The sequence below is a fragment of the Pyrus communis genome, chromosome 10, assembly GCF_041283825.1.
Source record: "Pyrus communis isolate YQ-2024b chromosome 10, ASM4128382v1, whole genome shotgun sequence".
NCBI lineage: Eukaryota > Viridiplantae > Streptophyta > Magnoliopsida > Rosales > Rosaceae > Pyrus > Pyrus communis.
The window spans coordinates 33,530,992-33,547,819 of record NC_142574.1 but is presented as its reverse complement, the minus strand read 5'-3'; the positions used below and the strand labels follow the sequence as shown (position 1 = coordinate 33,547,819).

At 37.3% G+C, this 16,828-nt stretch overlaps 1 protein-coding gene across 1 annotated transcript; it reads right to left on the bottom strand.

Annotated features, from left to right (window-relative positions):
- Positions 1-11,197: 11,197 nt before the first annotated feature.
- Positions 11,198-15,458, bottom strand: LOC137728911 (putative galacturonosyltransferase 4). Its single transcript, XM_068467711.2, has 9 exons — positions 14,767-15,458; positions 14,641-14,678; positions 14,504-14,551; positions 14,231-14,354; positions 13,920-14,116; positions 13,418-13,689; positions 12,857-13,214; positions 12,100-12,675; positions 11,198-11,773 (listed from the first exon to the last, which is right to left on the bottom strand). Exons 1-9 carry the CDS (start codon positions 14,888-14,890, stop codon positions 11,498-11,500), a joined length of 2,013 nt encoding a protein of 670 aa, XP_068323812.2. The 5' UTR covers positions 14,891-15,458; the 3' UTR covers positions 11,198-11,497.
- Between the last annotated feature and the right edge of the window lie 1,370 nt (positions 15,459-16,828).

Sequence of the window (16,828 nt, the reverse complement as noted above, 5' to 3'; positions counted from 1 at the left end):
ACTACAATAGTCATGGTCCCTAAACTCCCACTATCTCTCTTGAAACTTATTTCAAATGTGTTATACACATCAAACGATTTGGAGAGCGTGCGGTTATTGTTCACTATATAGTTTATCATAAACTTAGTGAACCATTAGGATAGGGACACAAGGTGAAGTCCTTGCCTAATTTCCGTCTCGTTAAGTGGTTTAACACTTCAACACTCAATGATTCAAAATCATCATAAGTCCATGTTGATGGACTATTTTTGTCAACCAACCATTATGTTCTCAACATAATTACAAACTTTCAAGAGTTGTTCAAGGCAACTCTCATTTCTTCATACAACAATTTGTAAATGGAGAATCATGGCACATAAAGTGTCCATGCCCTTGTGCTTACTTCTCAAGTTCCTTGTTCGTGTAACAAAGAGACAAGCACTAGAGTTTGCATTGTCCTCTTCATGGTAGACTTATCTAACATGTTCTTCCATTGATACATTATCAATAGGAAAATTGTGAGGATGAGACTACTTAGGCACTTTTACAATCCATTCAAGACAATCTATGGGATTGTGGTACCAAGTTCGGAAACTAAAGCGTTCGGTTTTTCTTTGTCAAGTTTTGGATAGCGTTTGCAAATATATTGGTAAACAAATACATAACGAATATAAATTGATTGATTTTAAGCTATTTGATCCGGGTCTTTAAATCAAAATAGCACCACCCACTATTTTTGGCAAATTCCATATCCCTCATTGGAATTCGAGAGTTTTTTGAGGAAACTCTTAGTAGGGTATGGGAGGCTTACTATTACCAAGCCCACCTCACGATGATACGATGTTGGCTAGCATTAATAATAATGAGAGAGTACGCTTACTCATTTGCATCTCTTGCAAGTACCCATCTTATTTGGCCTCTAGAGAATGTTGCCTCACAATGATATGATATCGGCGCCATTGCACTTAGTTAAGTTATTCCCACCATGCTTAGTTCATGAAGGGGTTCAAGAATAGCCTCACAATGATATGATGTTGGCCATCCTCGTTGCCTACACTCACCTCATCATATGCGTATAGATTCCTCCTGAGTGTAAGCATGCACTTTGTACTCCCCCATGATAGGGTGAAGCCAGTGTACAAGTCACAAACGATTGGAGCCTACCACGGTGGAAGGCCACGAAAAGATATTCAAAGCATCTCTCGCTTATCAACTTAATAATGGTTTGGTTGAGGGTTTTAGGTCTCATCACATAAATATTCATTTTAATCTAATTAAAACAATTTTGATCCTATTACAACTATTGGTCCATTTGATTGATTTAGTTGTATATAATACTCCCACTAAGCTTTTAAAACGGTTTTTAAAGCAAGAGTATATGATACTACTAACATAAGGTTTGCATTCATTGATGGACTATATAGTTGCCTTAGGGCCTTAGGATGACTATGAACCTTTGATTCGATTCAACATGAGCCTAGTGTTGAATCTCGGTCTAGGGATGGTGATTGATTTTAGTTACGCGTTTAATCACATTAAGGCGTGTTGTCTTATTGGGCGTTGGACCCAACTACTCCAATTTCATGCATATCGAATAAAACAAGAAAGGAGTACTTCAAAGTAAATAAGAGCTTATGCTCTTTTACAACAATTGATCAAATCAAATTACTTTAAAGTAAAGAAGAGCTTATACTCTTTTACAACAATTGATCATATCAAATTACAACCAAAATTTAATCTACTCATTCCCATGGTTCAAACAAATTTGAAACGGCCATTCACATAGCTCAATTATCGTAGGCTTAGGTTCATAATCACCCTTTCTTTAATTAATTAACGCTTTAACTAATTAAACTTGAATGCAACATTTTCATTTGGTTTTTGTATCCATAGAATTGATTTAAATGGAGCTAAATGAAATGAAAATCCAATTCTCATTTAAAGAGACAAAACAATTTTGTTCTCTACCTAATTTGGGCCAAAATGCTATGACCTCAACTTTTGGGCCATTTTGCAAAACTTAAACTTTTGGGGTCACTTTGTAAAAACACAAAAGTCCACTACTTCATGTAATTACAACTAGAACCCAAAAATTTCCACAAAAGCTAAAACTTCATTAAAGGAGCAAAACAATTTGTCCTTTTAGTGATTTTGGACCTTTACGTAAAAACGTAAACCTTTGGGTCAAACTACAAATACACAAAAGTATCAAAACTTTATGTAATTGCATAAAAGCCCCACAAGGACCCTAATTGAGTAGGGTGGCCGGCCATTGAAGCAAAGTATATATAAAAATTTCAAAGTTTTTGTAAGTGGGGTGTGTGAAATGGAATAAATCATTACACACCTACCCACTAAAATTTCTTTATATTTTTCAAAATAAATATCTAATATATTTAAACATAAGAAATATTTCAAAACAAAAACTTTATGAAATAAATCAAAACTTTGAATCAAAACACCAAACCTTTTGTTCTTGGCAAGAACATATCAAGAACAATGAAGAACATCCATGAAAACCCATAAGAGCTCCATGAACATTCTTCACCCAAAAACATACCAAAACCACTCAAACTTAAGGGAAATAACATACAACCATACTAGGGTACATAGGGGTTCCAAAAGTCACTTTAAAACACTTTTAACAAGTCAAACAAGAACCCAAAAATCCACCCTTTGGATTTGGCCGAATTTCCCAAAAAACATGGCACCAAATTTTAGCTCCAAAATTCATGCTCATATGAACTACATCTACAACATTTGAGATGGCAAATTTCCTAACAAAATTTACATTCAAAGAAGCAAGAATAAAGCTTGTAACAATTACAACATTCAAATCACAAACTATGAACTACAAAACCCAAAAGGATTCACCAACTACTAGACTTAGGCTCTTGATACCACTTGAAGGAAAATTTGTGAAAAACAAGTTCATTTGAGCAACATCAACAACATGCAATTAACAATTAAAAGGCGGAATCATGTTTTTATGCACTCAAAAACAAAACTTAACCCATGAACTTCAAAGCCTAGTAGATAGGTGAACCAAGACTCAACTCAAAACAAAGTGAGTTGAGAAATCAATACCTTTGTAGATTCCTCTTTGCATAAGCAAAGGCTAATCACCCAAAGAGAGGGCCTTCATTCCTTGCATCTTAGATCCATGGATTTGGATGGATGAAAAGGTTTCTCCAAGTTCCCAAAATTGAAAACCTCTAAGTCTCCACATCAAGGCATATTGTAGAAGAAATGAGTGACCTTGGAGGAGTTTGATTGCTAGATGATCCCTCCAAGGTGGCTGAAATTTTAGAGAGAAAGGAGAGCTTGTGTTCTCATCCTTTCCCCAAAAATTACCCTTAATGAATTTTGGCTATTAAGTCATACTTATTCCTTAATTCATTTGAGTGGCAAACTTGTAAATAAGTCCAAAACCACTCCTTCTTTAACATGGGATTTATTGGGCTATTTGGGCCTTTGTGAATCATTATTCATTAAGTTGTCACACAACTTAAGTCAATGGACTTGACGTTCGAAGCCCATTGGGCCTTAAGGTCCAAAACTATCCCGAGGTCTTTTAACGAACTTATTCGTTTGATTAATAATCATATTAATTAATCCTTGCCATAAATAATTAAACCATTTAATTATTCTTACTCATCTCCGTTGAATCTTCAATCTCTACCTTACACGGTGTACGATCCATTAGGTTCCTTTTAGCGAGGCAGTGGGCGATTCAAACTCTTTCAAATCGATTGTGAATTGGAACTTACTTTCAATTCTCCCGTTAGTGATAATACACTTTTAGGGCTTCCACAAACCATGGTTGACGCCTAGCAGCATGTCATGGTTACCCAAGCTAATCAGAAGAGGTGGAGAACCTATTCAGTTTTAGGATTACAAATGCAATACGGTCTTTCTCTAATACAATACTCTTGACCACATTGTTTGGTTTGATAGTTTATTCATGTCTACTATCCAATGTGAGTCTTGTGCTTATATGATTACCTTGAATGTGATTTGGAACACATTCCTAAATCTCATTCATACTCTGGCCAGAGATTCTAAATCATATCATAGAGTATTCTCCCTCAAAAAGTTTGAAGGTTAGAGATCCCTTGTTACGCATTCACTTGTCTCCATGGCTAAGTGGCTTAACCCCAACGATGCCGTGGACACCCTCCTGATGGAGTAACTTTGACATAATCAAATATTAAGGACCTAACCACAAGACAACTGTGATGCCTCAGGTCAAAAGACTAATTTGCATTATCCCAACCATGAGTTCTCATGTGACATGAATATGAGAACTCTTCGTTGATCGTGTTCAGTGAACTCATTCTCTATTGAGCACCTACGTACTTGTCTTGATGTCACACACACCAATGACTCGAGACTAGTCACTCTCCCTGAGAGAAGACATAGCACGTACTGATCTTAACGGACTGTCAATGCCCAATTGACAATCCTATGATCAGGAACGTTTAGGATGTGTCAACGAAAGAATGGTCTCATGAATCTAACTTCTTTAGATCACATTCTTCCAATCACATATTCCTTGGACTTATCGTTTAAGCATATAACATTTATATGAGACGGCTCAAACAATAATCTTTGCCCTTTACATTAAACTAGATTAGTTTAACATGTGAAATGTCCATAAAGTATCATCATATGATTGGTTTTAGGGCACATTTCCAACAGAAATAACATCCTTGTTAATTTTGTGCGTATTTGAGTGTGTTTGGTTGGGGTTTAAGAGTTTGGATTTTTTACGAGTATTTATATTCAAATCAATGGTAAACGAACAATTTCTCTTAATATATATAATTGCTGCTTATACATGTCAAAAAAGGGTAGTGGCAAGAGTGAAGAGATAGTGTTTTAAGTTGAAAACCGTTAACTTTAGGTTGGTTTATTAAAGGATAGAGAAAGAAGGTTACGAAGCATAGGCATAGAACCTTACGATGTTGATTGCATAGTTGATAAATAATATGTATGTTTACTAGTATGAAAATGTGACTTGGTTTTATAATGTGATTTCCATTGAAATGTGATTATATATATATATATATATATATATATATATATATATATTCAGCCATAGACCTATGTTTATTAAACATGATTTAGCTTGTGTACTGATGATGATCGTGATATGTGTTTTGACTTGCATATTCGAAAGGTGGTTGATTTGCATAGATGGTATGATATGATGAAATGTGAGTGACTTTAATATACGTGACAATGAAATGGTTTCATAATTATGTTTCTTATAAATTGTTAATTTTTATATTTAGCCATCGATAGAGTTATATGAAGTAGGATTTGACGTGCATATTGGAAATATGGTTTGTTTTGTATGATTGGCTTGATTTAATGAAAGGTGAGGGCTAATGGTGGACCGTTAACCCATTGTCATGGGGTTTGTTGCTTCAAAACTTGTTTCACCCCTCGTTTCATTATTTCATTTCTTGTTCCGTTTAGCCTTTATAACTTGAGTAACTTGATTCATGTGTTATTTCATTGATTGGTGGTTATGCATTGTGCACCACGATTCCATTGAGTGATGGTCCGGAATCGTGTCTTGGTTCGGATTCCGTTGAGTGATGGTCCAGAATCCTTCCTACTCCATTCCACGATTCCGTTAAGTGATGGTCCGGAATCGTATCTTGGTCTGGGTTCCGTTGAGTGATGGTCCGGAATCGTATCTTGGGTTGGATTCCGTTGAGTGATGGTCCAGAATCCCTCATACTCTACTCCGCGATTTCGTTGAGTGATCCGGAATCGCATAATTTGACTTGTGGGTTCCTTGGATTCGAGTTTAGCTTCAAAGTTGTAGGCTTCAGCCGAACTGTGTTGCACTAGCCCTGCATTTTGGTGTATTGTGTTTTATTGATGATGTGAATGTGGAATTATGTTGATTGTGATTGTGGGCACTATAAGTAGATTTGTTGATCAATATGACAAGAGATTATCAGGGGTGGTTCCGTATGGGATACCGAACCGAAAGTAGTATCCCGAATCCCAAACCGAAATCTTTTGGGATGAAAATTTGAAGACCAATCCCAAACCAAATTTTCGGGATTTCGGGACAAATCGGGAATCCCAAATTAAAATATGAAATTATGAATTATTCTTCAAATATATAATTTAAGAATACATTCATGAACTAGGAATGTCATTTCATTCACATTACCATTTAATCAAATATTGGCATGCTTGATAGTTTTTATCAAAGTCAAAATTCAAATTAATTAAACCCTTTTGGCAATTTGTTGAGAGATAAAAGAATCAAACCTTCTGAAATCATCAGCCATGACAGCAGCAATAATAAAATCCAAATGAATATCAAACAGAACATGAAAAATATGCAAGGTGTAAGGCATTCCAGGTTGCAGAGCATGAATTAGAAACTACTAGCATCAATTATAAAAGAATAATATATAATATATATGTATAAATATATATATATATATATATATTAATAATATATAATTTCGGTTTGGTATGGGATTCCAGAAATATTGAGAAGCCAATCCCGAATCCCATACCAAAATTTCGGGAATTTTGGTTTGGGATCAGGATTTTTTCGGTTCGGTTTGGGATTTTCGAGAATTTTTTCCACCCCTAGAGAATATTATTGTGCTTCATCGTTTGTTCTTTCGAATTATTGCATGATACACATTATAGTATATTGTTGAGATATAACGATTTGTGTGATGAAAATTTCGAGTGTAGTGAAATAATGAACTACGAATGGCTTGATCCCTATTTAGGGTACGTAGGCAGTCTAACGAAGATGTTAGATGCAGCCATAAAGTCTACGAAGAAATATTGTGTAGTTGGATCTTAAGTTGTGTTTTGCCATTATCCGGTGGCGGGGTATGTTAGAGTTACGGGTATTTGGTGTCATCACGTGTTGATCCTAGACGTATGTCGGGATCGGGGCATGACAAAAATCTAGCCACATGGCCAACTTTAGCTAGCCAGCTCTTTCAGTTGGGCCAGTTGGATTTATTTTTTAGACAAAATTTAAAAAAAAAAGAATTAAATTCTAATTTTTTTTTTCTATAAATACCTAAGACATTTCTACATCATTTCTCACATCATTTTCATCCTTCCATACTATCTTAATCATTTTATTTCAATTATTCACATTTTATTTACTTCGAACACTCTTTTCATACACACCCTATCTCTTACCTTTTCCAATAATATTTTCTTTAATTTTTTCAATAATTTTTAAATGACCACATCTTCAAATGGCACTCAAAATATGTTCTGAAGTTTATTCATTAGGGCGACTAGTGATATTCAAAATACGTTCAAAAATCTTATTTAATATGGTATTTTAATTTAATTAACTAATAAAATTAAAGAACAAACTTAAATAATAAATTATTGAGGGGGCTAAAAAATAACCCCTGAAGTTGGAAATGATATATAAATATGATCTAACACTGTTCATTAAAAAAATAATTTATTGTAAAGTTATAATTTGGATTAGGGTTAAACATAGCCCATTTGGTTGGAGCTAGAGATGGCTAAAAGGACATAGGCCATTTTTAGCCCATTTTGGTAAAAAAAAAAAAAAAAAAAAAAAACAAACCCAACTCCAATGGAAGATTGGGGCAAAAATGTGTGAAACCCACCAAGCCAAATGATGACCTTTTTGGCTATCGAGCTGGCTACTTCCGACCACCCTCTCAGCCTGTTTGTTAGGGCCCATCTGTCACCCTCTAGCATGCTAACATCACCTAGCTGTTGGATTTTTTTTTTTTTTTTTTTTTCAGACAGAATTAGAAAAAAAAATTAAAATCCAATTTTTCCATAAAAATACCTACGGCATTTGTACACCATTTCTCACATTTTTTTCACGCTTACATACCATCTTACTTCATTTTATTCTAATTTTTCACTCTATTTCTCTCAAACACTCTTTTCATACACACCCCTCTCTTAATGTCTAAGTTGTTAACATGCAAGTAGTACTAAAATATGTAACAATACCAACATGAAACTTAAACAATATGTAACAATACCAACATGTAAAGATACCAGTAAGTTAAAGAACAGACTTAAAAAGAATAAATTATTTTTATTTTTTTAAATAATAAATTATTGAGGGCTATGTTTAACCCATTTCGATTGGAGATAATGTATAAATATAGTCTGACATTGTTCATTTACAATTAATTATTATAGGATCATAATTCTAGACGGGATATACTTAGCCCTTTGGATAAGAGATGACCTAATGAACCGCAAAAGAAGGTCCGCATAGCAGAAAACGCAATGGATAGTAGTCTAGACTTCTTACAAGTTGACTTGAGCTGCTTGGCCAAAAATAGCCCTGCCAAGTTCTGAGTTTGAGGGTGGGGCTCTTCGAATGATGCATTTCTTCAAACTAAGAGTTGTTACAAATAGATCATCGGCCATCATTTCATCTTGGATAAATTACACAAAACTACCTTAGTTGTAGGTTAAATCACAATCTCATATCTTATGTTTTAAATATTACAATTCATATAATAACTTATGAATTCATTTTAATGTCAGATCTTCATTAAATTTTTTATCTAATTTAGCTATTAAATTATGACGTGGCTAGAACCAGAGCCTACTCATTCCCCAACTAGAATAAAAATTTATTAATTATTAATAATTTATTAATTTTTTATTTAACAATTAAAATTAATTAAAAAAATTCTCTTCCTTCTTTCTCCCCAAAAAACCTGTCGTCCTCCGTCGTCCTCCACAGTTCCACTTACTCCCTCATCCGTACCCCCGTGCTCCTTATAAACAGCCAAATGGATATGCTCTTGCGGGAATTGTTGCAAATGGAAATGCTCTTGCCCTAAAGAAATGCAGTTCCTCCACACCGACTTCCTCGCCTCAGTCACCCCCGTCACCTCAAGCACTTCAACGTCGGCGAGGACTGCCCAATAATTGACGGCCTCTTCGATTTCTGCCAGGCCTTCACCGACGGCTCAATCGGCACCGTCAATTTCGATGTGATTTCCATTTGGGTCGTTGAATTCTGGGTTTTGACCCGTGTGGAACTCGACGGCGAGCAACGCTGCGACGAAGGGGATGGTGGCGTTGGTGAAGCGGCCAAAGTATTGGCTGGCGAGGTGGAGTTGGAGAGGACGAAGCAGAGGCCGAATCCCGGGCTCGATTTAATTTCCGGGAGGACGGAGAAGACAAAGGAGGTGGTGAAGGTGGCGACGGAAGAGGAGTTGGAGGTGGGTTTCATGGGAATTTTTGTTGGGTAGAAGACACAGCCGACGGCGAACGGGTTGGTGTCATTTGTGAGGCGAATGGCTGGGTCGAGTCGGGCGTCGTTGATGAGAGTGAGGTCAATGGCATTAGTGATTTTTTTTGAAGGAGTTGAAGAGCGGAGGTAGGGGCGAGGAAGAGGTCGTTGAGGAGAAGAACGATGAGGATGGCTGATGAGGATTGGTGGGTGGACGGTACAGGTCTTTGGGAGGGTAGTTAGCAATGAGGGGAGGAGAAGGGTATCCTTCCGCATTATTATTTAACAGTCAAATTGATACAAATCTAACAGATGTCTAACATTGCAATAAATTTATAAATTAATGTGTAAAATTGTAATGTTTAAAATATGAGTTATGAGATTGTGATTCAACGGTGAATGAGATAATTTTGTAGAATTTACCCTTTCTTATGTATATATTTCTTCTATCAATATCAGTATACCCCTATCTTCTACTGGTTTTATTTTGGACAGAGACGGTCCAACCCACGGCGTTATTTTGGTTAGAGATAGTAGCCGACTATCCAGGATGGACAGATGAACGTCACTGATTTCTGTCCACTGTCCAGGAGGGACCAGGATGGATCATGGATGCCGTGACCACCCGACCGACAACATCCACTACACGTGATCAATCACGATTACTTCCATCCAGTTCAGCCTCTTCAAGTTTCAATACAGCCTGTCACTTGCTGGGTCCAAATCCAACACAGCGTTTCAGTTTCATCCCTCGATTATTTTATTAGTTAAAAGGATCGCCACAACACCAACCGCTCACCTCTCCCTAAATTAAAAAAGCTACCATATTGATATTGTTACGATTTTAATACGAGTAATATACAATCAAACTAATAAAACAAGTTTCCCTGCTCTTTCTCTCTCTCTATCTCGCTCTCTGTGCACTATGACTATACAGCAGCACTACCACACAGAGAGAGAAAAAAAAGGGGCTAAATATATATTATATAATATGGCGGTGCTGAAATGATCAATAATTTACAAGTACATGCGATTTCTCCACATATGTATTCGCACTCAACATGAAATACCTAGTCAGGAGCAAATGAAACCGACAAAGGGGAAAAGAAAAATCAAGATGTGTACAAAAAGAATATAGATACAGAGTTGCGGGCAACATTTAAGGTCTCCAATTCAACACACAAATTGCCTCGCGCAAACTCTCGATCTACGCGAAACCTCTCAACAACTTTGAGATTTTTATTTTCTTTTTCCACCAACACACCTTCAGTTTAGATAAACATCACTGTGAAGGCAACCGGCGAACATTTTCAGTTTGGATAAACAACATTATTACTGTAGAATCAGCCGACCGCAGAGCACCTTCAATTTGGATAAACAGTACTACGTCGAGGCCGACTGATTACCTATCTAAGTCTCGACCGACAAGGATTTTCAAATCTTTGTTGGTAGAGGTCATCTCATTAGCCTTCTAGGCAAAGTGAAGTGTTACAAGTTATTGGACTCGGCATATTGAAACACTGAGTTGTTTATGATTAGATATTCACAAGTTTTAGAGTTTGACATTCTGACAGTCGAACCACATTTACCATCAGGACGTACATTGCTTTTAAGTACTTGTTTCCGTATAGTTTGTTGCCAGTTTGACATTCTTATACTCTTACGAATATAATCACTGTGACCGAACCCGACGCCGACGATCCATGAACTTCGCAAGACTAGCAACCTTGTCTTCATGCTCTATAACCCGAAGGCTGAGAAGTGTTCCTCCCTCGACCGCAGTCGCAAGATCAAGAAGTCAGCAACGCACTCAACACGATATCCCCGACCAAGCTCAACCGACGAGTTAGCACGCCCCGCACACAACTGAATGACGTAATTAGCTTATTGATTACACGGCCTGCGTACCACATAAGGTTGGTAGTTTTAGGGTCAACAACCATACAGCAGCACTACCACACAGGAAAAAAAGGGCTAAATATATATTATATAATATGGCGGTGCTGAAAAGATAATAAATTTACAAGTACATGCGATTTCTCCAGATATGCATTCGCACTCAACATGAAATACCTAGTCAGGAGCAAATGAAACCGATAAAGGGGAAAACAAAAATCAAGATGTGTACAGAAAGAATACAACCTTAAAGCTGTTCCTTCAGAACCAAAAATAAATAAATAATCCTCCCAAGAAACAAAGGCAAACCTGTCGCATTTTATAGCAAATTGTCCCAAACAATTCAAAATTACCACGCGAGCCATTCTATGGATTGATGTTGCACTCTCGCATGTACATTTGATCATAGTCAACAAATTTTGCCCAGTAATTTCGGTATTTCGGTATGCCTATCTCAAGCCACGGTTTCATGTTGCCGTTGTAGTGTATAACAGCTGCTCGATCAATTTGCTTCTGGTTAACACTAGGGTTATAACCGAGGCCCAACACATGCCAGGAGCGATCCAGTGGGTATGTGCGTTTCCAAAACGTTATGAGACCAGGTGGTAGCGTTCCCAACTTCCACAGTTGTCTATCATGATTCTGTACACAAAATCTTACGTTCAGACTTGGGAACAATTTAATTCAAGTCACTAAAGTATAGCTTTCATATTAGTGAATGCTGGAGGGAGGCAACAAGCAAGATATCTTAAGAGATATGAAAATATTGGTCTAATAAATGCTAATCCAGTCTCTACAGATCCAAATCTCTGTGTAAGAAGAGAGATGTTATCCTAACACTTTACACGAACATCCGTCGACTCATGTTGCACACACACATGTATTAAAATGTCAACGAAATTTAAATAGTCAAGTCAATCATTTTATATTTCCAAGAAAAAAAATATATATGAAACCATTTTTCTTACCAGCTTCTGCCATCCGTGGTACACTTCTGTGATGTTTTGCTTCTTCCATTCCTTCAAATCAAATATATTCATTCCATATGCCCATCCGCAAGCATGGGCATCAAAATTCTTTGAGATTAGAGGATTTGAAAAGTTAAGATACCGATCAAAGCGATGGAAGCTTTCTCCACAGGTCTCCACAGCACCATTAACATTTCCCTTCAAGTCAAGGGACCATACCGCAGTAAGATCTTTCTGCACAACAACATCATCATCCAAGAATAGAACTTTGTTGAGCTTCGGGAAGATCTCTGGAAGGTAAAAGCGGAGATGGTTCAGGATAGACAAGTACTTTGGGTTTCGAAACTTCAAGTTTGAATCAGAATTGGTCCGATGAGTCCTAAAGTAATAATCTATCATGGATGCAGAACCCAACTGCTTCAGAACTGGACTGTAACTTGAATTCAACCACGAAAATTCTTCAATGCTTTGAACCTGAATAGTGGCCTTGCCTGGTGGATTTACCAAAAACCACATTCTCATAGCAGCATAATTGAGCCTGTCAGTAACAATGTGAAAAACATGGTTTGCAGGGTCCTGTCAATGTTCGAAGCAGGGTAGTCAGTTAAAGATGTCAACCAAAAGAAAAGGTCCTAGACATGGACGATAGTTTCTTGATTGGAACTCTAAGGCTCTTTTTACTTAATTGTTCTTAATATTTTTATTTACTTGCAAGCGGGACAACAGAAAGAACATGAGAATCTCTCTACATGGATACCTTAGCATGGGTGACAGTTGAGTTTACAACCACCGCTGCAGCCAATACATTGTCCGAGAATAATGCATAATGGTACATCCGCGGATCTTCTAATTTCTCTTGATTGGGAAACTTCTGCTGAGAAGAATTTAAGGCATAGTATTCAGTGGTAAGGCGCAACGGAAGACAGTGAAGTCCCTTTGGAAGTGTTTTTGCTGTTAGTTGCGTCAAGAACATAGCCTGCTTCTTGTGCACCCGGAGTTGCTCTTCCATTGAATGGAGCATAGCCCGAAGCTTTTTCACCATAGCAGCGCAGTCGTCTTGAATCTGCTTTCCTTTAGTCAATGTCTGTTCCATTGCCTTCAACTTATCGTAGGCGCTGTATTAGTAGCAATAATTGTTACGGATAAATTAAACAAAACAAGAAAAGGGAGTTTTAGGTGGAAGTAGAAATATAAAAAGATAAAATGTTACATTTTAAACAGGGAACTAATAAGGATATCAACAACATATTCATGTAAAAAAAGGAACAAAAGACTTGGGTCAGCTAGCAGTGCTAATTTCTTTTAAGAGAAAACATACTTCCTTGGGAGGTCAGAATCCTTGCTTGCATCCCCAAGAGCTTTTTGAACTTCTTTTATCCGCAGCCGAATCTCCCTTGTGAAATGGGGGTTGTTTCTTGTGGCTGGAAGAGATAGGTAAACCTTTGCCCTGATAAGCTGGTCTCTAAGATGTCGTACCCGGACATCTGGAATAGCCGTTTCATTATTTTGTTTCGCAGTCATAGTTTTTGTGGGTCTTCTTCGATCAACCTTGCTGGAGGTTTGAGTGGATTGTTGTTCTGGTTTTGTTTCCTGAAAGAAGAAGCAGAGACAGAAAGAAGAGAGAAACAGGAAGCATGAATCAATATATTATCTAATTCCAAGTAGAAAGGAAATTCAAAAACGAGTTGGTACAAGAAATGGATTCTATTTGTTGCATAAAACATTCACATTTGGCAATTAGAAGTTTGAAAAAGGACAATCATTTCTAAATAGTGAGCCAGGAATAGCATTGGTCTAAAGGGAAATGGAAGAATCGATACCCTTGTCCGAGAGGCATCATCAACATTTTGCTCAAGAACTCCTATTTTGGCATCCAACTCGGACAGAAACTGATTTCCTTGCTCAAGCGTTTGAGTGACCTGTCTGATGGGGTTATCTGTTTGAGACAGATCTGGGTCAGCGGTGGTTGATAACACTCTAGCTGATACATGCTCCATTGAGTCGACTGACTGCCCATCTAAGAAGAAGTAAATGGAGATCCTCTAATTATAAAGAAGAAATCACAGAAATTAAAAAAGGGGAAGGCAGGCAGGCAGGCACTCAGTTGAGGAGTAAAATAAACGATGATAACCTTGATGTTGAAGAGAGTGATTGGGGTGCGCGGAGGTCCCCTTTGTCTCTGGTAATGAATCAGTGGAGTCGTCGGAATATACGACTCCTACTGGTTCTTTAAGCCTTGTGGTTGTGGATGATTCCTATGCACAAGAAACAAAAAGCATAAATAAAGATCTGAAAGTTGAGTCCTTCATACATGGAAAATTTTCTTTCGCGCGCGCTCACGTCCCAATTGTGTGAATGTGTGTGGTGCTAGAAAAGGAAGAAGGGAAAGTAATTAGAGATAAACCTGAGGAAGCAGATTTAGACGGGCAGTAGTGCGAGCAGAATTTGCAGGCTGTGAAGAAATTTAAAAAATTCGAAGACATTAACACAACCAACGAGAAAGAGGTCATTGAGATCGAAAAGAAATAGGGAACAACTTACAAAGCCTGTAACATCTTCAAAGAAGTCGTCGTCTCCAGCTGCAGAGAAAAGAAAAGGAGCAGCACAGCGATTTAGGGATTAGAAGAAGAAGAAGAAGAAGAAGAAGTTGTTAGATGACAGACTTACAGGAGGAGGAGGAGGAGGAAGAAGAGGCCTGGATGGAGATGGAGGCAAGGCGATCAGTGTAAAGAATAATGGGAGCAATCACCGTTACAAACAACATGACCATCACCACATTCCTAACCATCATCTTTTCTTAAAAAAAAAAAGAAAAGAAATGGAAGTCACCGACACGACACCCAGAGGCACTCGCTTTTGGGGAGATTTCTGGGGCAAACAGCCGCCGCAGATCTTCTTAATGCAGAGGTGGTGGTGGTTTCTCCTTCTCCTCCGGTGGGTGTTGAATGATCGATTTGATGATCCTTCCTTCGACTTCGATCTCTCTCTCTCTCTCTCCCTCAAAAGGTAAAGTAAGGGTAATGGAATAAAATAAACTAAAATGACTTTTAAGTGGTCGTCGTCTGAAGTTCTAACACAAACATATAAATTGCGTTGCGTGGATCGGTATATTACAAGCAGCGAGTAAAATGATAAACCGACGGACAGTCGTCTAAGTTCTAGCTACAAGCTACAACCAAAACGAAATTGGAAAGATATGAAATGAGCAGTGCAAACGGAGACAGCAGAGAGACAAACAAAGTCGGCGGGTGCTTGATAAATAAAAATAATAATAATAATAATCTGATGGATGGATGAATATGAGTGATCCACACAAGCCCACTTATTACAAATATAAAATAAATACCGCTTCGTTTTGTAATATTACACATTGACCATGAGATTTTGTACGCTTTTGCGTTTTGGGCCAAACTAGCTTTAGCTAACGGAGAACAAAAAGAAAAACAAAGGATGATCCCCGCGCACGAGCAGGCCGCGTCAACAACAAGTGAGGGATTGCCACGTACGTCAACACCAAGACACCCGTGATTGAAGCTGGGCGCTGTTTTTTGAACTGTTCTAAACAATCCTGCCTAGCGCCGTCTAGATCTTGTCTAGGCGTTAGACAGTTGGTCACTGTCCCAATTAATAATCTAGGCGTTAGACAGTTGGTCACTGTCCCGGTCACTGTCCCAATTAATAATCTAGGCGTTAGACAGTTGGTCACTGTCCCAATTAATAATCAGACATTTAAAAATTAAGACATGACGTCTAAACCTGCTAAGGCGCCTGCCTAGACCATCTAGACAAGTGTCAAGCCCGTCCTGACCTGCCTAGGCATCAGCCTAGGTTGCGACTTAATTAGATAGAAAATAAATAACTTTCATTTTACATTTTATTTGTTTCAATAAATTGTAAGAGACTTGTTGAATACTTAAATGAACACACATTATATGTTTGTTACCCATGTTTTCAATATGTTCCAATACTTCATAATATATATGTCATTCTATTTTGTAGCTTATGATGAAATTACATATATTTTAAGTATAAACAGACACTTATTTAGACGAAATATAATAGATTTATTTAAATTCGCCTAGTCTACCTAGGCGTCTGCTTAGACCCCGCTTAACCACCTAAGCATTAGGCCCCAACCCGCCGCCCGATTAGTGTTTAGTGTCTTTTAGAACCCTGATTTTTTCTGCTTGCTTCATTCAATTTGCAAAGGAAACGAGATTGTCACAACAAATTCCCAAATCCAAGATCACATCGAAATGGCTCCATTTCAATTCGAAATGCATGCATACATATATATTATTTATTATTTATTAGGGGTATATTATCCACACACATTTTTTTACTTCATACATACCCTCTTCATTTGGAGTTGTTAGATCGACTGAAATTAAAAAGATCAAATGATAGAAATTAACAAGGGATGTGTGGATAGCACATCCCTATTTATTATTGATATGTATATATAGACTATTAAGTATGTACATTTTGTATTAGTGCTATATTCATATAGAATTGTTATTGACACCCTACAAATTTCATTTTGCACTCTAAACTTTTTATAATTAGAAAGAAAAGTACATTGTGAGAAGTGCAGAACGATATTTTTTTAGTGCTAATAAACAGTTTCCTATTCGTAAACATATATTAATTACCCACATTATGTAAAGTTTTCTTTACATAATAGATACATTATTAGACTAATAAAATTACAGTATTAATCTCCCCGGCC

Coding starts and splice junctions, on each gene's coding strand:
- LOC137728911 (XM_068467711.2), bottom strand. CDS start 14,890: ATGATGGTTAGGAATGTGGTGATGGTCATGTTGTTTGTAACGGTGATT. Junction 14,679..14,766: donor TTCCTCCTCCTCCTCCTCCT/GTAAGTCTGTCA, acceptor TTTTCTCTGCAG/CTGGAGACGACGACTTCTTT. Junction 13,215..13,417: donor GATTCTGACCTCCCAAGGAA/GTATGTTTTCTC, acceptor CTACTAATACAG/CGCCTACGATAAGTTGAAGG.